Here is a 22,020-nt window from a genome sequence, read left to right on the forward strand (position 1 = left end):
GCATAATGAGTTCACAGAGCACGCATGCTGTGCGGATTATCTGCACGGTGTAAGCTCATGGCATCCGTCTACTCTAAACTTATACAAAGTTTCAGTTTTTTTTTTAATTTTACACTTGCCGAACTTTTCTTGTGAGCCACAGCAACGCGTGGCACGGCACAGCTAATAATAATATAATATTAATAAATATGGTTTATGGGCAGATCCCGTTTGGACACAGGACCGATTAGACACCACCACTCACAGCGGCTGATGCATAGAGTTTTTCCGTTGGTTGACTTAGATAAGTCAAGATGATTGCTTGGTGTCCAATCAAGCTGTGTCCAAACGGGTGTGCCGTTTGTTTTCTGTTCCTAAACTCCCTGAATTAGTGTGCACTTAAAATGAAATAAATATATATTTGAAAGTTAGTGAAAGCAAGAGGGAACGTTTCAGTGCAGTCTAGTGCAGAAATAGAAAACAAGCCTATAGTTTATGCATCCTATGCTGAACAGTCATGTAAACACACATAAATTTACGGGTACCACCCTGGTAAAAATAACTAGAGTCCGACCAAACATTCGGTTTCGGTTTCGGCCAAAAATTTAAGATTCTGATTAAAGTACTGTAATTATTGTTGTAAAGACGCGATTCGAAAATATTTCGTTTTCGGGCATGGTCTCGGATCCGTTTCAAACGAAATGGTAGACATCAAATTGTAATCACGATTTAACGCGTTCACGGCCGAGATCGAGTGTCGTGACGGAGCAAATCACAGACAAACTTCCGTTAAGCACTATTAGACATGAAACATTTAAACTGCCTCCCGGCGTCGGATTGGCGGATCCACGATTTAACGTGTCGTCCGACATCGACTTATTAATTGGCGTCGATCTATTTTGGCAGTTGATGTGCGTGGGGCACATCCGAGCGACGGTCGGTCATCCAAAACTTCAAAAAACATGTCTGGGGTGGATCGTGGCCGGGCGCACATGCGTCGGTACATCGCGACCAGGCTGCACTCGTTTCACGTAGCAATTAGCAATGTAGAACTACAAAAACAAATCGAACGTTTTTGGCGGATCGAGGAATCGGGCGATTCAAATAATTATACCAAGGACGAGCACGCATGTGAAACTCATTTCATAAACAATGTGTCAAACAATAGCAAAAACAGATACATCGTGATGTTGCCCATCAAGAGCGATGTGTTGCAACAGCTAGAAGACTCGCGCGAAATAGCGATGAAGCGATTCTTCGGCCTTGAGAAGCAGCTCCATCGCGACTTAAGCATGAGGACTTCATACGTCCATTTTTTGCTCGAATACTTGGCACTAGGACACATGCGGCTCGTACTTACACATGCGGTCGACAGGGAATCCGTTTACTTGCCTCACCACGGAGTGTTTAAGGGGATTGGCCGGAATACAAAATCACGTGTGGTGTTTGACGCATCGTACAAAACCACAACAGGAATTTCTTTAAATGACGCCTTAATGATAGGTCCTACGGTTCAGCAGGATTTGATATCAATTCTCATTCGATTCTGCACGTTTGCATACGTTTTCACTGCAGACATAGTTAAAATGTATCGTCAGATACTAATCCACGGGTCACAGCTACATCTGCAACGGATACTATGGCGCAAGAATCCGAGTTCGCCGGTCGATACATATGAACTGCTCACCGTTACATACGGCACGGACTCAGCGCCATTTCTCGCAACAAGGTGCCTTCAGCATTTGGCAAAAAAACATGCTCTCGACTATCCCGCGGGGGCACAATGCGTTCTTCGAGATTTTTATGTAGATGACTTGCTCGCCGGCGCCAATACATTGCTCGAGGCAAGGCGTATTCGTGACGAGGTCATAGCGCTATTGAAGCGTGGACGGTTTGAGCTCGGCAAGTGGGCATTGAACAGCCGAGAATTGTTGCAGGGTATCAGTGACACAGCGAGCGTAGAGCTTCGTTGAGCGACGAAGCGGATTCGAAAATATTGGGGGTGGCATGGAGTCCGTTCAGTGACGAGTTTCGTTTTAAATATAATTGCGGCGCGTCGACGGATAGCATAACAAAACGAACAATCTTGTCGGAGATCGCGAGTCTCTTTAACCCGCTGGGATTACTGGGGCCGCTGACGGTCGTGGCAAAAATGATTATGCAAGATACGTGGCGGTCTCATGTCGGGTGGGACGAGTCGTTGCCGCAAGATTTGCATCAGCGGTAGCTGGACATAAAGCGACATTTGGCGCGCCTTCACAAATTGCGCATGCCGCGCTTCCTCGGATTTCGGGCTGACGCACGCAATTTGCAAATACACTGCTTCTGTGACGCGAGCGAGCGTGCGTACGGCGCGTGCGTATACATGAGAACGCGCGATTCCGACGGGTACCGCGTAGAATTGTTGATTTCTAAATTGCGAGTAGCACCGCTTAGAGCGGTTTCGTTGCTGCGTCTAGAACTAAGCGCTGCATTACTGCTATCCAAATTGATAGAGAAGATTCACGCATCGATCAACGTATCGAACTCAAAGATGATTCTGTGGACGGATTCCACAATCGCAATACATTGGATATCGTCGTCGTAAATGGAACGCTTTCGTGGAGAAGCGGGAGAAGAAGAGGAAGAAAAAGGACAAGCTAATCCGTAACCTATTCGGCAACTGACCGACTTTTTTAGGCGCCTCCGGGCGCCGCCTAAGCCACTACCAAAGAGAATAAAGATCACACACAAAATACATTTGTACCAAAGAGCAATCTTATTAAAGAACACGTGAACATATAACGTTCATTCATTTGTGGAACCTTCTGATACAATAAGCTACTCCACATATTCTATTTGTAATTCATTTGATCAATTTGACCTCGAGTAGATCGATCGCGAGATATCAACATTATAATAATTTATTGTGTCAATTTGACGAAGCAATCTTGTCGTAAATTGTGGCGATAATTCCGTTTTTTAATTTCTATTTACATTTCTTTATTTCAATTTGCATGTTTCTATGATGACTAATCACATTCGTTGAAGGCATGCCCTTCAAGGGGGGCGGGATGTTCGGTATGTAATCGAACGGCATAATGCCTAGCGCTGGGCACCGATCGCGGTAATCCCATTTTTCCCTTTCTTCGCCTCGTTTCGGGGAAATTCGACATTTTCCGAGAATAAAGATGCGTGGGGAGATAAGCCGGTGATCGCTCTCGATAATTTCTTCACTCCTGCTCCAGACTTCGAAGCGTTAACACTCTCGCTTTCAACGAGACCCAAGCGAACAAACATTGTAAATCGATCTACTTGGCACTGTGGCAATAAATCTTGCATTTAAGATCTTAATCTGTTACGTGTGTTGCGTGGAAATCCCGTTACACTTAACGTTGGCAAGGCAATACAATCATATATTCAAAGGCAATACTCGCGCTCACGCATGCGACTCACTTTGTCGTATAGAGCTGTTAGCTGATCATAGCAATCGCGTCACGTAATCGCCCATATCGAACGGTGAATTGTACCGGTCCTGTCTCACCGCTATACGCGCCTGGTTATTGGATAACTATTTCTTTTTATAATTTAAAAACTAAGCTTCGGACAATTTTTTGCCAAAGGAAAAGTTGTTTCAGAATAACCTCAAGAATATGTCTCTTCAAGAACATAAGGTTATTCTGGATCACTCTGTATATACAGGGTGTTTCAAAAATACCTAACACTAAATACACTACAAGATTCTTTACACAAAAATAAGACAAAAATCCTAATACAAAAATGTCGAGGCTATAATACTTTTCAAATAAAAAATATTTACAATAGGCGAATCATGTAGTCTAAAGATTGCGCGCTCAGTGACGATACAATAACAGTGGATATTAACAATAATTCTAATAAATTGTTGAAGTTTACGAGATGTCAATGTGCCTATTGAGAAATATAAATATCGTAGTATAATGTAATAGTATAAAACATCATTTCATATAAATGGAAATGTAATTATGTGTCAAAGAATTTCGCGTTCTTATCAACACATATTTCATTAAATATTGTATAACATACATGTATCTCTTCTCTGAAGTTGACTTTCCTGTGAATCATTGACATCTCGTAAATTTCGACAATTTATTATAATTATTTTTAATATCCTGTAATATTTTTATATGATCATGACATGTATAATGCATATATTAATATATATTTAAATATAATTAATAAAGCATTTTAATATCATCGTAATTACTTCAATGTAATAATAAGTTTAGAAAAGTGCAAGAGCATCCATTGTTATTGTACCGTCACTGAGTGCGCAATCTTTAGACTACATAATTCGCCTAATGTAAATACTTCTCATTTAAAAAGTATTATAGCCTCGATATTTTCGTATTAGAATTTTTGTCTTATTTTTATTTAAAGAATCTTGTAGTGTATTCAATGTTAGGTAAAAAAAATTTTTGAAACACCCTATATATATATATACATATACACACACGCACGCACGCACGCACGCACGCACGCACGCACGCACGCACGCACGCACGCACGCACGCACGCACGCACGCACGCACGCACGCACGCACGCACGCACGCACGCACGCACGCACGCACGCACGCACGCACGCACGCACGCACGCACGCACGCACGCACGCACGCACGCACGCACGCACGCACGCACGCACGCACGCACGCACGCACGCACGCACGCACGCACGCACGCACGCACGCACGCACGCACGCACGCACGCACGCACACACGCACACACACACACATATATCAGGGTGATTATTAATGACTGTTGTAGCGTTTTACCCTAAGAGGATAACATACCGACAGAACACTGTAATATACTTAGGGTTCGTTAGATGATATCTACGCCGAGCAGTGCCGAGTGATACGTACGTATAGGCCTCTGCTAAAAAATTTTTCTTAGATTACTTTTATATAATTTTTCAAAATATCTGTATAATTTTATAGTTTTTTTAGACTTTCATAAGAATTGAAATACTTTTTATAAATACTTAGAATGTCTTTATCTTTTCTCATAATTTTTAAATGTGTTAACTATAAAGTATCCTAAGATTTCTATTATTTTTTGTTGTATAATTTCAGATAAAATATTATAAAATTTAAAATAGTTAAAAGTATTTTATAAAAATTATAGAATGAAAAATCTCAGAACATTTCAGAATTCACACATATGAAAAGTTCAAAGAGAAAATGCACTCTTTCTAATTCTGATCATTTCCGAAAAACGTTCTAATTCGTACAAAGATTACGAGAAAAACTTTTATTGGGGATGTTTTCGAGAAAAATATGAAAAATTCTCATAATTATGAAATCGCTCTGAAAAGTTATGGTATTTTTTATTTCTTGTTAGAAAAAGATTTAAGAAAATGTTAAAAAAATCTGAAGAATTTTTACATAACTTCACATTCGAATATTCTGAGAAATTATGTGATTTTTTATGTTGTGTTTTTCGGGAAAAGTGTGAAAAAATATTAGAAAATCTTATAAATTTTTTATATTTTTTCATAGGATTGTTCTGATCTTATTGTGATATTATGAAGCTTTATATTTTATGTTTTAGTAAAAAATGTGAGAAAATTTTCACATAAGTTCACACAATTACTTACAAATTGTTGTAAAAAATTATGAAAATTTTTATAGAAAATTATGATAAGTTTTTCCAGGGAAAGTTGTGCGTACTCAGTTATATTTTCCATTTATTACTCAGATTATTACTTTTATTTATTAATCAGGTTAATAAATAAAAATAGTACATAATAAAAATAGTACAATAATAACGTAAATTATTATACTAAATACATTTTATATCTACGTAATTTTAACATAATTTTCTATAAAAGTTCTAATTTCTCATGCCAACAATTTGTAAGTAATTGTGTCAAGTTATGTAAAAATTTTCTCAAATTGACTCACATTTTTCACTAAAACAAAATATAAAGCTTCATAATATCACAATAAGATCAAAACAATCCTATGAAAAGATATAAAAAAATTTTTTAATTTTCTAATATTTTTTCACACTTTCTCCAAAAAACACAACATAAGAAATCACATAATTTCTCAGAATATTCGCGTGTAAAATTATGTAAAATTCTTCAGATTTTCTAACACTTTCTTAAATCTTCCAACAAGAAATGAAAAATACCATAACTTCTCAGAACAATTTCAAAATTATAAGAATTTTTCATATTTTTCCCGAAAACATCTCTGAAAAGTTTTTCTCGTAATCTTTATACAAATTGGAACATTTTTCGGAATTAATTAGAATTACTTGGAAAACGTACATCTTCTCTTTAAACTTTATATACGTGTGAATTCTGAAATGTTCTAAGATTTCTCATCCTACAATTTTTATAAAATACTTTTACTATTTTACATTTTATAACATTTTATCTAAAATTATAAAACAAAAAACAATAGAAATCTTAGGATACTTCATAGTTAACACATTTAAAAATTTTGAGAAAAGATCCAGACATTCAAAGTATTTATGAAAAGTAATCCAATTCTTATAAAACAATCTGAAAAAAAAACTATAAAATTATACAGATATTCTGAAAAATTATATAAAAGTAATCTAAAAAAAATTTTTCAGCAGGGACCTGTACGCCTGTACGTATCACTCGGCACTGCTCGGGCCGCGCGCGCGTGTGCCGGCCGAAGCAGCTAACGAGCGCTTAATACATTACAAGTTCCATCGGTATAAATGCTCTCAGGAAAAATGCTGTACCAGCCATTTATAATCACCCTGTATAGTTATATGTAGCGATAGCAAAGATACCTTTAAAAATGACATTATGTTTAAACAAAATTACCTTAAAAATAAACAAATTCCGATTAAATTTGTAAAAAAAAAAAGAATTGTATAATAAGCGAGTAAAATTAAATGTAACACAAATTTAGAGAAATAAACATGTACATGTTTTGTTATAAAAAAACTTTATTTTTTACAAAACTTATAACACTGTACTGTACACACACTTATGCACACATGCACGCATGTACACACGTTTTAAACAAAAACATATTTTATAGATTATTAAAATTTTAATTTATATTGTAATATAATTCTCAAGATACATTCTAGCAAGGAGATGGTTTTCGGATTGCAAATAAATGAGATGCAAATTAAAAGCTGCTTCTTTTCTTAAATCCAAAAGATTTGCGTGCTGTTTTACTAAATCTCCTGGATCTTCTTTCAGGACCAACTTGTAAAAGTGAATCGCAGACGGTAATAAACCAATTTGATGAAATGCTCGTGCCACGTTGTAATAACTTTCTTGTTGTCCTTCTTTACCACGTAATTGCATATATTTCTTGAAGAAGGCTAGCGCTGTACAAAGATAAAAATAAAGATCATTACATTAAAGATTCCTACAAGGAACATTCAAATTATAAGATTCGCATTTTCAGTGTCTAAAACACTTTTATCTGTAAACCGTGTCACAAATGTTTTATGAACCGAATAATGCTGCTAATTTTTTTTACTCATCTTTAACAAATGCCCATATATTTTTATGTGTAAAAATAAATGTTTTTATATACTCCTATTTATGGAAAAAATTAGAAGGCTATGCAATTTGAATATCTCTCGTATATGTATATAATAAATGCTTTCTAAAAAATGCGCGCGCGTGTTAAGAAGGTTCTAACATTACTTCCTACTCAATAAACAATTTATCGTAAATTTGTGTAAAACGATTAAAATGATAGCACAAAAAACATTATCAGTAATACCTAATTCGCTAATGTCATTATAGTTATTTCTATTTTCAAAAAAAGGTAAAAAAAAGCGCCTATGTGTGTTGCGCGCAACTTATTTTGAAATTGTGTAATCTAATAAAAATGATATACGTTTATTAAAAAAAAAAATGTGTGAAATCTTTTAAAGTGCGCCTATTATAAAAAGAATAGACTTTTTTTTATGAGAAAATTTTATTAAAATAAAAATTTTTTTATGTACAAAAACATGGCGCTGCTAGATAGAAAAAGCAGAAAAGACATAAGAAAGAATGCAATAAATGTAACACTTGTAAGATATGCGTTATAAAAGAAATTTGCGAAATAAGTTTTAGTTTCTTTAACATTTAAGTAATTCTTATCGTAAGTTAAACTTAAGATACAACTTGAATTTTATTAAAAAAAATAAAGATTCTGTTAAAATATAAATTATTTAGGTTAAATTAGATTACAAAATTTTAATATATTATTTATTTTCAATTAAATACCACTTGGTTTGGAAGATTTTCAATGACAATACAGAGATAGTAGCAATTAGGTTTTGTACAGAAATTATTCAATTCTTCTCATTGCTTTTCCTATCTAGCAGCGCCATGTTTTTGTACATAAAAAAATTTTTATTTTAATAAAATTTTCTCATAAAAAAAAGTATATTCTTTTTATAATAGGCGCACTTTAAAAGATTTCACACATTTTTTTTTTAATAAACGTATATCATTTTTATTAGATTACACAATTTCAAAATAAGTTGCGCGCAACACACATAGGCGCTTTTTTTTACCTTTTTTTGAAAAGGTAATTTTGTACTGATATCACGCGTTTTGTAGTGTTAAGCAATATGCAATTTTTTTTTTTTTTCTGTAATAAGACATGATTTACACTATTACTTAAGTTTTATGGAATCAAATACATACCAATTGGGTTAAAATAGGAAAATTTTTCAATGAAAATATAAAGTACAAAGTAGTACTACTTGGATTTTGTAGAATTAAATTAGCATAAAAAATTTTTTCTGTTGAAATACAAAAATAATATCACTTGGGTTTAGAAGAAAAATAAAGATAAAGTGCACGCACACGCATATTTGGTGCTTTTCTTTACCTTTTTTTGAAAAGGTAATTTTATACTGATATCATGCGTTTTGCAGTGTCAAGCAATTTGTATTTTTTTGTAATAAAACACATGATTTCAACTTGGCAAAATTGTAAGAAAAAAAAATAGAATAAAATGTAATATTGTAATTCACAAAGGTATATTAAAGTTCAAGATATTACGACATGGGCTGGCATAGTAAGTTTTTCAATTAACACAGAGATAGTACCACTTGAGTTTTGCAGAAAAAAATAAAAGTTTTTAGGTGCGCGCACATACACTTGGTGCCTTTTCTTACCTTTTTTTTGAAACGGTAATTTTGTACTGATTATTCTTAACCGGGCGGAAAACGGATTAAAAGATTGTTCGCTCCACCGAAATCGCCGTGACGGAATGGTCAGTTGCGTTAGGTGACAACTACTATTCAGGTTAGATGAAGGTGCATGACATGATTGATTGAATATAACTAATATAATATAATAGCAAACGCCTCTCTGTGTCGAAAATATGTACTGGACAAGAAAATCTTAGCGACGATGACGTTTCTTAAATGTAAAAATTGAGATTTGGACTTTGCGTCGCGATATCTCCGTTCGTAGGGCACGGAGAGAAAAAATAAAAACACTTTTATTATACAAGTCGAGGCCAAGCTATCGTTTGAGACTACTCAGAACTTGATCGGTTCAGCCGTTACTGAGATCTGATAATCTCGCATACTTGGAACTCGCTGACTCGCGTAAAAGAGGGTCGGTCTGCGACTCGCTTCTCCTACATAGGCGCGAGTCGCGACCGCGCCTCTAGATATCTATTATTAAATATTTAAAAAATAACAAAATTGAAGTTATGACATTCATTTGATGTAAGTATCAATAACAGATAACAAAATATAAATGAATAATTTACTATCTTTAAAAATAATAAATGAGATATACTCTAAATTAAAATATTTAAATTAACATTTTTCGTCATGAACTTATTGTATTTTTATTTATTACATCAAATATAATTACTAAACATAGTTTGTATTATTTTGCAACATCTTATGATTTAAGAGTTATGATAACGTTACATACGAGTATCTGGTGCGAATAGTACAATATACACGTTTAGCTCAAAAATATTAAAAATACTCGTATTAAAAAAAAGAAAATAATAGGCTTGATATTTCAGGTTATATGTCACACTCGTATGTACATGTCTGCTTTCATAATACACACGATATAAATACCAAGTAGTCAAATAATTACAAGTGGCCGGCAAATTGCTACAAATATTCTCCTAGTTGTCAGCAAAACAGAAAGAGATATCCTCTTTTTAGTACGTTCTAGCCAGCAACAGTTTCCAAATTCTAAAACTGGCAAATTTCCAACAACTTATCGGTATTTTACGTATCACAACTTATAAATGGGAATTGTTGCTTACATATTGCTCACAGATTGCTATAAAGAATTTTTAAAATATAATAATAAGTTTCCAACAACTTATCAGAAATAAACTCATCACAGATTTCTCTCAAACCGTATAATTAACTTAAATATAACTTTAAGAGCTACCTTGTTTATTTTGTAAATTTTATTTTGAGTAAATATTTATCTTTACACAATTAGTTCCAAATAATCTCGGACTAATCTACCTTGGCATTGATCTTGACCCTCAAAAAGATCAAGATTATTGATGCACTTTCTCAATGTACGTTATTTATTAACGTTATTAACAAAATAATTTTCATAAATAAAATGTAATTTTTTACTTTCCACAGAAAGAGAAATCTACCCTGCTTATAGGGTGAAACAAGGTCTATAATTGTACTCTTTCAAACAAGTTTTCGACTTTCCACGCAAAGCGAGGTCTATCTCTTAACATCTTATCCTTAAAAGACAAAAAAAATTTTGTAATTGTATCGTTCCTTTCTCGCTACATTCTATTTACAAAAATTGTTTTGTTAATAACTTTTTATTAAGTAACAAGTACCGAGAAAGGTTAATGACTTTAAGCTCCTTAAAGGTCAATATTAAAGTCAGTCGGAGGTCATACGGGACTAAATGAGAATCAGTAACTGTGTAATGCGGGGTCTACAATGCAGCTGTTACGACGTTAAGACTGCATTGTAGGCCTCGCATAAAGTTAAATATTTACCTTTATTTACGGTAACTGTTTGCTATAGTTAACTTTTGGTATTTATAACGTTTTTTACAATGTCAAAAATCAAGAACAAAAAATTTATTTCAAATTATGTGTTTCCAACAAAATTTAACTTCTTGTGCAGTAACGCTTAAAATGTTAAAGAAAACCTATGAGAACAATTTTCTTTTATAAACACAGATATATGAGTGATACAAAGTTATAAAGCATTCAAAGAAGGTGATAAAATAGTTGAAGATTCACCTCTAATCGCCCATCGAAATCAACATTGAAAATGTTAAAAAAGTGAAGAAACTAGTGCTTAAAAATCAGTGAATAAATGAAAGAGACTGCTATGAAAGTTAATATATTGACAGGATCAATACATAGTATTTTGGGCATAAAACATGTCGTAGTACAATTTGTTTCAAAAGAGCTGAATTTCGTGCAACTTTTTGGCCAAAAACTCAACAAACATCATTCCTCAAACACTGCATTCGTCAGATTTGGTTCCCTGTAAATTTTCCTATTCACAAAAACTCAAGCAATTACTATTTCGTGAAAAGCGTTTTGAATCAATAGGGACTGTAAAACAATTCGTTAAAAGAGCTGAAGCCCATATCTTTATTTCCAAAGTATTTTGAATAGGTAAAGAGTTAGTTGGCACATATGTGTTGCAAAAAAAAGAAGACTATTTTGAAGAGAATAAAATAAATTTCTTTGATTAAATATAAATTTATCTGTTTTCATTAACAATTCTAAATACTTTTTGGGCAGAAAGTGTATTTTAAATTAAATATCTGCAGAACATCAATAAAATTTTTCTAGACAATGCTACAATATTTTCTAGAATAATTAACTATCGCGCGTATTACATATGTATTACGGACCTTATATTTCATCAAATAGTAGAACCTCCTTAAACACTCTTTAATTATATAAGATGGTGACTGCCTTAGATCGGTCACCTGAATGATGCCAAGAAAAGTTGTTTAATATCGAGGGGGGAGAGGGAAGTATAAGGAGATGAAAAACCCTTTTCCAGGTGAAGGTTATAGAGAGGGTTATCTTTATTTAAGAGGTTTTCTTATTCATTTTTTAAAATAAATCATATATTGTTTTGAACATTTATAGTGGATTGTTTCTATTAAATCTCAAACTGAAATTTGTTTAATAACAAATTCAGCGTAACCTAATTAATAAAATCAATAATATTTTGTTTCAGAAACATTCATGAAAAAAATTTTAATTTTTAAACTTTTTTCATGTCCACGATCTTGAGTGATCTTAATTATCCATAATCAATAAAAAGGATTTTGGAAAAGGCTACAATCGTAGAAACAATGTGTAATTTTATTTCAAAAAATAAAGATAACTTTCTTAAGCGCCTCCATTTTGAGAAAAATGTTTTCCCCGTACGATGTCCCCCTCGAAATTAAACATTTTTTTCTATCTCCAAAACTATGGGTGTTATTCAGGTGATCAGTCTTATTTTAAAGCTCCTGGCGCTTTAGTCAAGAACTACGCGTTGATGGTAGCGACGTTCCGTCGCAGACAAAATTAGAATAGGCGTAGATCGTGACAGATTAACAATAAAATTTTGTCGAGTATGTCATTTCGTTATTACGTGTTTTATTATAAAAATGTAACGTGTCTCGTATTTACCAAATTCGTAAAAATAAACCGAAAGTTTCTTTGAATTTTATACATAAAAGCATATTTTTCACTTCTTTCAATAGCTATCAGTGTATTTTTCTGTCTGAATAGGCTTTATTTTAAGTGCTTTTTAGGATTATTTACCAACTCTTAAGCAGAAAAAAGATTTTTACAAGTGTTTTACAAGTGTTTTAAAGCGATCTCGTTGTTTTGTTTTATCGAAATTCTTTTTAAATGCCACGTCGGAAACTTATGCGTGATTTCTTGGTTATGACGTCACAATTTCAATATGCTGCGGAAATAGACAGGAGCCTTAAGTGACTTATCCTATATCTACGATAAGTCTTAATATAACGAGATTTACAATAAAATCAAATCTACTGAGAAAGATATTTTTACACATACGCACCTTGAATAACAAGCTGATTCTTTTTAGCCGACATTTTTTGACATGCCATTTGTAATTGTGTCACGCCAATTAATAATGCTAACAATGCACTAGGTGATACTTTAAAGAGCGACATATAACCGTTTAAAGCATACTTGTAAGTTCCCGACACAAGACAGTTGTTTGCGTGCATGATATGCAAATATGAAAACACATCTCTTCCAAGTAGCCGCATTATAAATCTATTATGCCTCAAATCTTCAGCTCTTTGAATGATTATATTTAACAAGTTCCACGTATTAGATCTTTGACAAACACGAACAAATTCTCGAACAATATTGTATCCGTAAAACGAATCCTTATTATGAATACAAGAGACTAAACATAGAAAGATAATATGGGAGTTTCTCGTTTTAAATCTCTTTGATGTCAAAGCAGTGAAACATAATCTTTGAAGGAAACCATACTTCCTTAACTTATATGCTTGTTTGCACATTTGTAGGAAAAGTAGAAATTCATTTTTTTCACTTGGTCTCACATTAGCGTTAAATGTTGGGGCATTTTCATCTTCAAATTTTTCTCCGCATGATAAACGACGAAGTTGTAGACTATCAAGCCGTTGGCGAACCCCTGTTGCACGTGCCAATGCATTTAATTCGACTTTTCTTCTTATGTTAACACAATGCCTTGAAAAAAGTAACATTCCCGAAGAAAAGTATTCCTCATATCTTCCAACTTTAAAAAGTAATAATGTTCTCTGGTACAGAACATCGGAATCTAATGTAATGTCAGATTCGGGATCTTGATAGAGAACTTTTATCGCCTTATCATATTGTTCCGACTTTTTATAAAGCTTGGCTAAAGCTAATCTCGCACCTAAATGCTGCGGCGACAGTTTTCGAACGGCTTCATAAGATTCTATGGCTTTATCTAAATTATCGCAACCAACCCAACATTCCGCGTGTCTTAGCCAAACTGCGGCCAAACTAAAATTCGAACTTTTGACCAATGGATCTAACAAAACCATGGCGAGTTGAAATTCTTTCTTGCCCATCAATGTTTCTGCTACGTCTAAAAAGAGATCTCCGGAAATCTCCGGGTTTTCGCGCATGTAAAATTTTGGTAATAATTTCTCAGCGAGAGGAATATAATCTAATTCAATGAGAGTTATAAGAAATTTTGCTTTCAAGTCAACAACCACGTTATCCGGTACATCACAAGACTCAATTTCGTCACTATTTTGACTTCTTAATGGAAATGTAGCTTTCCTTTTTGCATTACTAGATTCTTCTTTCTTCTCAGACTTTGCTTGTTCGTTGGTTATTTCTTTCTCTCTCTCCTTAGTCTTCTTATACTGTATTTGAATATTTGTATACTTTAATAATATATCTAAACATCTCTGAAATTGCTTCAGCGTTATTAATAGTTCAGTCATGATATTAACTTCTTCTAATGTAATAAGATCAGGACATTTGGTAAAAATGGTTTCCACTGCTTCTAACGCTTGTTCATTATTATCTTCTTGCATATAACGTTTGGTTAACATTTTGGCGTATTTAATTATATATTCGCCGTCCTCAGTTTCCAATTGATGTATCAGTCTTGTATATCCTCGCAGATAAGCTTTTTTATCTCCATTCTGTTCTTGAAGTTGTGCTCGCGTCTCATATAAACTTATATCCTTTGGACTGGCTTGAATCGCTTTAGAGTAACATGTTATCGCTTGCTTTATGTCGCCGCTTTCCAATGACAAGTTAGCTAATCTTATCCATTGATCGGCATCTTTTGGACTAAGATGTGCAGCAATTAAAGCAAATTGCAACGACTTCTCTGGTTGATCGTTTTCATATATCATAGCTAACGTTTGAAACGGTTCTGGAGCGCTCGGTACTTGTCTAAGGAAATAATTAGTAAATATTAAACACTCTTGAGTAGTTACTACTAGCAAAATTTGTTAAAAAGTCCATTAAGAAGAAGAAAGCAGAATACACTCTGAATTTTATCTAGAAATAAAATGGTAAAAACTATACAAATGAATAATACACAGCTAAAATATATTGGCCTAATTTTACAAAGATATTTTTGCTTTATTAAGTAAATTATATTCCAATTGCTATAGTTAACAAAAAAAACCCAATAACAAAACCTTATAATAATAAAAACTTGTTTTATCCAAATTAATATGTGAAATACATTTTTTAAATAAAAACGTTAAAGATATAAATGTTATTAAATTTTATATTAATTTTCAGTTTAATGATAAAAATAGAATTAAAAATTTTATTACTAATATAAATCTGGTTCGTGTTTATATTCAATATTGCGTAACACAAAACTAATATTTATAAAACATACATGTATGTAGAGAAAAAAGGAGTATTATTGCTATTGTAGACATTATGACTTTATCATCTTTGTTATTAGGTAATAAATTCTAACTTGGATTGCTTATGGAATTATTTGTTCACTGTTTTTTTTTTTAGTGGCGCTAATATGCTAATACATAATAGCTGACAATTGTTATAAGACAATGATACGCAACCTGCGGCTCGCCTATAAATTTTTTACAGCTTGCCAACTCGTAATCGAAAATATAAAATTACAATACATATTCATCAAAAATCATATTAAGGCTCTTGGCACTTCAGCTGAGAAATTCTCGTTGACAGTAGTAAAGTACCGTCGCGGTCAAAATTAGAATAGCGTAAAACGTGATAAGTGATAAGTTGACAATAAAATTTTGTCTTGCTGTGATTTCGTTATTATGTGTTTCATTGTAAAAATGTGACTTGTTTATTATTTACCAAATTCATAAAAATAAACCACAAGTTCCTTTAAATTTTATAAAAGCATGTTCTTAACTCCTTTCAACATGTTGACTCTTGTCCGCATGTTTTCCTGTCTGAATAGACTTGACTTTACGTGCTTTTTACGACTATTTACTGACTGTCAGGTGGAAAAAGGATAGCTAACAATCAATTTTTACAAGTGTTTTAAAACGATTTCGTTATTCTGTTTTTCCCCTTTGTGTAAAAAGGTTTCCTATACTCCCTACATATTTATCGTTTTTAATTTAAAAAAAGATAAATTTTCATCAATTTTTTGTTGAAAAATATGGTAAAAATCGATTTTTACCATTGGTACAGACTTCATAAAAAAAAAATGTGGAGTGTTTCTTCAACTCTAATTACTAGTAGTAAAAGTTTTAACCAAACCAAATATTTAGCCAATGTACCAATGATACATCGAGAGAACTTGCCTAATAATCTCCATACATATTTGAGCTGCTAAATCTACCTCTCCCTTTGCGAATCTTAAATTTGCCTCTCCCATAAGTCCTTGCAAAACCGGTGGTAAAACACGCTTTCTCTTCTTCTGACGTACATTATTTACTTTGTACGACTTTTGTTCCACAATTTTTGGTACGGTAACGCGATCAAATTCGATCGTTCTTCTGAAAATCAAAAATTCGAGTGTAAATTTTCTTTGCCTGACTGTCATAATAAAGATATCTTCTGCTATACCTGGATGTATCATTTTCTATCGTTTCCTGATCTATATCCTGATCCATTCTTGACGAATACTCGCTAAATGTTAATTCGCCATTTAAAAACTGTTTCGTTAATCGATCTTCCTCATCGGCAGTTAACGCAGTTTCTTGATCTTCCACGTCTATGACATCTTTATTGGAATTGTACAATGGAGAAAATGTACTGTAATTTGGAATAACATCTCCCACCTCTTTGATTTGTAATGCCTTTGCTTCGACAAACTCATTTATATCCATATCCATTGAACTAATAGCACTTTCATCCAATTCTTCTATGATCACTGGTGCTACGCTAGTATTCTCATTAATAGTCAGGCTATCATTACTAATTGATTTTTCTACTACAAGTTCCACTTCCATCGCAGTTTTTTCAGCTATATCCATGTTGATGTTTCTTTTATTTACATTGCACTCCATAATTGTCTCACTATGTATATGTCGTCAATCATATGCTAGTTGTACACATTATGTAAGATTACTTGCTTGCAGTTATTGAGTAATAATTAGTTAAATTTTAACTAGTTGCACATTTTGAGCTGATTTACGAGATGGCGTATACTGTCTTTCTCGTTCACGATTTGTTGACAATCGACAACCGCCAATTGCGCATATTTGAGGAGTGACTTGATGTGAAAAGTATATTGTAATTGTATGTAACAGCAAATTTATCACTAAAAAAATTTTCTTTCCTACATAATTTTTATTTTTATAATTAAACTAAATTTTGTATTATTTATGTTTTGCAATGATATAATAAACAATATACAATAATTGGTATTTAGAGTATTATGGTATTATGGTAGTCCATAATTTTTCGCATCATTTTTGAGGTACCATTAATAAAACCATTAACCTAATTTGAAATACTGAAAGTAATAAAATTAAATTTTGTTTAATTTCTAATAAATTGTTTAAATTCTAATTAATGTTTCAATTATACTACAGAAAATAAATAACAAAAAATTTAGTTTAATTACTTTCTAAATCTCATAGAGTGAAAAATCACTCGAAAAATTGCATAGGCTCAATCTTCACTCTGTAGGAATAAATTTTTGTTCTTATTAAGCTGCGATTTCATGCAACGCTGATTCGCTGGTAAAGACCCCCCTCCCCCACCCCCACTCCACTGACGTCATTCTTCGCTGAAGCTCTCTTCCCTTTTCATGGAGCAAAATCCACTAGCTAAACTGCCCACTACTACCCACTCCCACTACGTTGCAAAAGAGCGTCGTTGAGCAAATTTTGACAGTTTGAAAAAAAAACTCCAGAGTTCGTTTCGTAATTTTAGAGACGGGAACCAATAAAGTGAAGTAAAAAGTAACAGAATTAAATTGCGAAAATCATAAAAATAAAAACTGCAAAATGGACATTTATTAATATTAAAACATTTTCCTAATATTCCAAGGATAATAAAATAAATTACCATGCAAATATTATATAAAAACAAACACATAATTTTTTCATAATATTACAATATTAAATTCTTGAAATATTATTTTAATATTTAATTTTTAATTGTTATTCAACATTTTTAATATTATAAGAATATTGTATTAATTTATATGTTCACTTTATATAATATTTCGTGGAAAACGATTTCAATATGCGTAAAATATTATAAAAATGTTCTACAAATATTAATTTTATTCATAAATTATTGTGAATTATTATGCACCAAATATTGGTAAACTTTAATTATTATATTTTAAAATTATAATATTTCTGATGATTCAAAATATTGAAGTAAATAATATTATTTAATTTTTTTATATAATATATTCAATAATATATTCACATATCAGAATTTGACACATAATCACTTTTTATTAATATTAAATATTTCAAGAATATTAGTAATATTAAACAATATTGTAACTTGTAAAACTTATTGTAGGTAGGTTATGATCACCTTCGTACTGTGGTGTGACAGAACAGCTATTTGTCGCTACATGGCTTCGCTCAAAGTTCAACCGTGTTGAACTTTTAGCTTTCTTCGCTAGCTAACGAATTTTTGCGCGAAGGAGTGAGGAAGGTCTTCACCAGCAAATCAGTATTGCACAAAATAGAACCTTTAGAATGACCATCATTTGAAAAATTATACAGGCTCAATTTTTACTTTTTTTATTGTAACGTTTCACTCTATGAGGTTTAGAGAGTACTCATAAAAATTATGTAGGAAAGAAAATTTTACAAATTTTCCGAAAAGTACAATTCCAGTATATTTTTCATATTGCTCCTAAAGTACTCGCAATCGGCGCCTCAATTGTTAAGCCATGAACGATAGTGGTGGAGACAGTAGGCGTTGCCTCAAAAATTGGCCCAAAATGTGTAACTAATTCCAAGCACTGAGTTAAAAGTTAAATAATGAAACTAAAAAGTTAACAGCTTTTCAACTTAAATCAGTTAATTTTAAATGAGTTTAATTCAATTAGTTATTTTTAAAATACATAAATTTAAATTTGTAAACTGTTTTCCTTAAGTTAAAAATTTAATAATGTGACAGATAAAATTGTACAAAAATACATTCTTATATAAAAACAATATTTTTTTTTGTCATATTATGTAAGCTTAATTTTAAAATAAAATATTAAATTTACTTAATAATTTATATCATAAATATTTTGTTGCTTAACTCTTAAACACACCAATTCTATAAAATACGTAAACACATTTTCGGATTTGGTTTTCAACTTTGAGAAGTTATAACTTTGGTTCTAATCAATATTTTTCAACAAACTTTTTTTTCACATAAAAGTTCAGAATCTCAGAAATATGATTGCATAATTGGCTTTGCCAAAAAATGATTTATTGTTAAGTTGTAAAAAAACCATTAAACAAAAATTAGAAATTGTTCAAAAATCCACTTTTCCTTTAAAAAATCATATCTCCGCAACAAAAAACTTTTAAGAACTTTCAAATACGGCATTTTAAAGCTAAAGAGGCATACTTTAAAAACAAAATTGTGGTATTGACATTCCTCTTAAAAAGTATAATTATATAATAAAGAGAATATGAGGTATTTTGTATGTCTAAAAAATCACTTTTTTTAAAAAAAATCATATCTTTGCAACAAAAAAATTTTTAAGAACTTTACAATACGATGTTTTAAAACTAAAGAATTATACTTCCAAAAAAAATTATGTCACTGCCATTTCTATTGAAAAATATACTTACGTAACAATATTAGGTATTTTTGATTAACTCTAGATGTCTAAAGTTGAAAATTGATGTATTTGATAATATATTTCGGACCCTACGAAAAAGTCCTCTTTTTCACGGCACTATAGTATTTTAACTTTAGACAGAGTAACATACGCGTAGATATCTGTTTGAACGTGTTTTGCTTAGTTTTTTTTGCATAAGATTACTCACAAAATAGTTTTACTCACACACTATATGGGTCCCATTGACCCTAACAAAACTTTGCTACCGTGCAGTCCAAATTCTAGTTGACCAAAAATGTTGATCAACCATATCAATCAAAAGAGAAGATTCCAAACTTTTTTTACGTCTTAGTCCGAACCTCCTACCTCATTCCGTCTTCACACAGCAAGCTTTCAAAATTTCATATGGGGTCTCTCAGACACACTTATGTGTTTAAGAGTTAAGAAAATCTAATTTTTAAAAATTACAATTATCATTTAACCCTTAAACATATAAGTGAGTCTGAGAGACCCCATATAAAGTTTCGAACGCTTCCTGTGTGAAGACGGAATAATATAGGAGGTTCGAACCAAGACATAAAAAAAGTTTAAAATCTCTTTCGATTAATATGGTTGATCAACTTTTTTGGTCAACTAGAATTCAAACGGCACGGCAGCAAAGTTTTGTTAGGGTCAATGCGACCCATATAGTGTGTAAGCGAAACTTTTTTTGTGAGTATTTTACATAAAAAAAACTGGACAAAATACGTTCAAACAGGTCGGTTCGCGGATGTTACTCGCATATACTCTATCTAAAGTTGGAATACTATAAAATGCTGTAGAAAAAAGAGTTTTTCCGAAATATATTATAATCATAAAACACATCAATTTTCAATTTTAGACACAATTTAATCAAAAATACCTCATATTCACCTTGTTACACAAGTGCATTTTATAATAGAAATGACAATATAATTTTTTTTTTTTAAATATGAATCTTTAAAACGCCGTATTGTAAAGTCTTTGAAAGTTTTTTGTTGCAAAGATATGATTTTTTTTTAAGTGAATTTTTAGATGCCCAAAAATACCTCATATTATCCATGTTACATAACTATACTTTTTAAAAGGAATGACTTTGCAAAATTTTATTTTGAAAATGTGACTCTTTAGCTTTAATACGCCGTATTTGAAAGTCCTTAAAAGTTTTTTGTTGCAAAGATATAAATTTTTGAAGAAAAACTAAATTTTTGACCAATTTCTCCTTTTTGCTTAATGGTTTTTCCTTTATAACTTTAAAATAAATTATTTTTCGGCAATGCCGATTGTGCAGTCACACTCCTGAGATTCTGAACTTTCATTAAAAAAAAAATTGTAAAAAAATATTAATTGTAATCAAAATTATAGCTTCTCAAATTTCAAAAAGTCTCCCAGACCCAAAAATGTATTTCCGTATTTTACAGGATCGGTGTGTTTAAGGATTTATATAATGCTTTTAAAAATTTTCAAATTTCTAATTTCATCATAACTCTCTATTGCTCTCGTTCAATAAACGAACGTTAAAGCGATGCTGAAGTCATCCATATACAAGAATTTAGATCAATTTTTATTTTATTAAAGACATGGATTAAAAATTTCTGTTATGGAATTAAAGTATAGACAATAACTAAGTTCTAGAATTTGATATAAAAAACTATAAACTATAAAAAAAAAATTATAAAAATAGTTTTGTTAGCTAAAATTTGCTGCGCATAGAAATTCGACTTTGTACGTATAAAATAAGCATGGCGCAAACTTGGAATTACAAAAAAGAACAATACTGTGCTTTTTAAATAAACCTAAAAGGTTTAGTAAGAGAAATTCTGTTTTGAAAATTTCATGTATAAATTGGCGTGCGAAATCAGTTTGAAAAGTAATAAAGCAGTAATTGTTTAATGTAGTAGTTGAGAGATTTTGCATTAGATGGCACTGAAGTCAAAGATAAGAACAAATAATATATTCATGAGTGCGCTTGATAAAGAATGCTAGCCTGTTCGTCTGGTCTTACAAGAAGAGGATGCGATGACTCTGGCATTTCAACCCCAATTTTTTAAATTAATTTAGAGATGAGAAAAAAGTTTACGTCTCCCGGCGTTTGATCAAATAAGCCTTAGTTTCAAAGTAATAAATTTGTGAAAATTGGCCATATCCAAAGTGCACCGCGGCGCGCCATATAAGCCTTCTCAGTAACTTTCCTTCCAACCAAGTATAGTTGACTCCGTGAGTTAAGTGCTTGTTTCACAATCATAAGATCCGGGTTCGCTCAAGAAGGTGGGCAATAACTTTGTTTTCTAATGACTGTTT

The 22,020-nt window shown here is 32.0% G+C and overlaps 2 protein-coding genes across 8 annotated transcripts in view; one reads left to right on the plus strand and one right to left on the minus strand.

Annotated features, from left to right (window-relative positions):
* LOC113005309 (DNA ligase 4) overlaps positions 1-22,020 on the minus strand; it is a 139,716-nt gene that overhangs the window by 110,958 nt on the left and 6,738 nt on the right. For 3 of the 7 annotated variants that reach the window (XM_026139981.2, XM_026139983.2, XM_026139982.2), the window contains 4 exons: positions 16,512-16,989; positions 16,247-16,441; positions 13,009-14,882; positions 6,913-7,323 (listed from right to left, as the gene is read on the minus strand). The exons of 1 other annotated variant lie outside the window; for it this stretch is intronic. In XM_026139981.2, coding sequence (XP_025995766.2) covers positions 7,043-7,323; positions 13,009-14,882; positions 16,247-16,441; positions 16,512-16,954 — 2,793 coding nt within the window. In that variant the 5' untranslated portion in view covers positions 16,955-16,989 and the 3' untranslated portion in view covers positions 6,913-7,042. Of the gene's footprint in view, positions 1-3,414; positions 3,515-6,912; positions 7,324-13,008; positions 14,883-16,246; positions 16,442-16,511; positions 16,990-22,020 lie in introns of those variants that run through there. 3 more of the 7 variants (XM_039451251.1, XM_039451248.1, XM_039451250.1) reach the window with 2 other exon arrangements.
* LOC105199521 lies at positions 942-1,952 on the plus strand. Its single transcript, XM_011166665.1, has one exon. The coding sequence runs from the start codon at positions 942-944 to the stop codon at positions 1,950-1,952; it is 1,011 nt and encodes a 336-aa protein (XP_011164967.1).

Source organism: Solenopsis invicta, chromosome 6, assembly GCF_016802725.1.
Source record: "Solenopsis invicta isolate M01_SB chromosome 6, UNIL_Sinv_3.0, whole genome shotgun sequence".
NCBI classification, from domain to species: domain Eukaryota; kingdom Metazoa; phylum Arthropoda; class Insecta; order Hymenoptera; family Formicidae; genus Solenopsis; species Solenopsis invicta.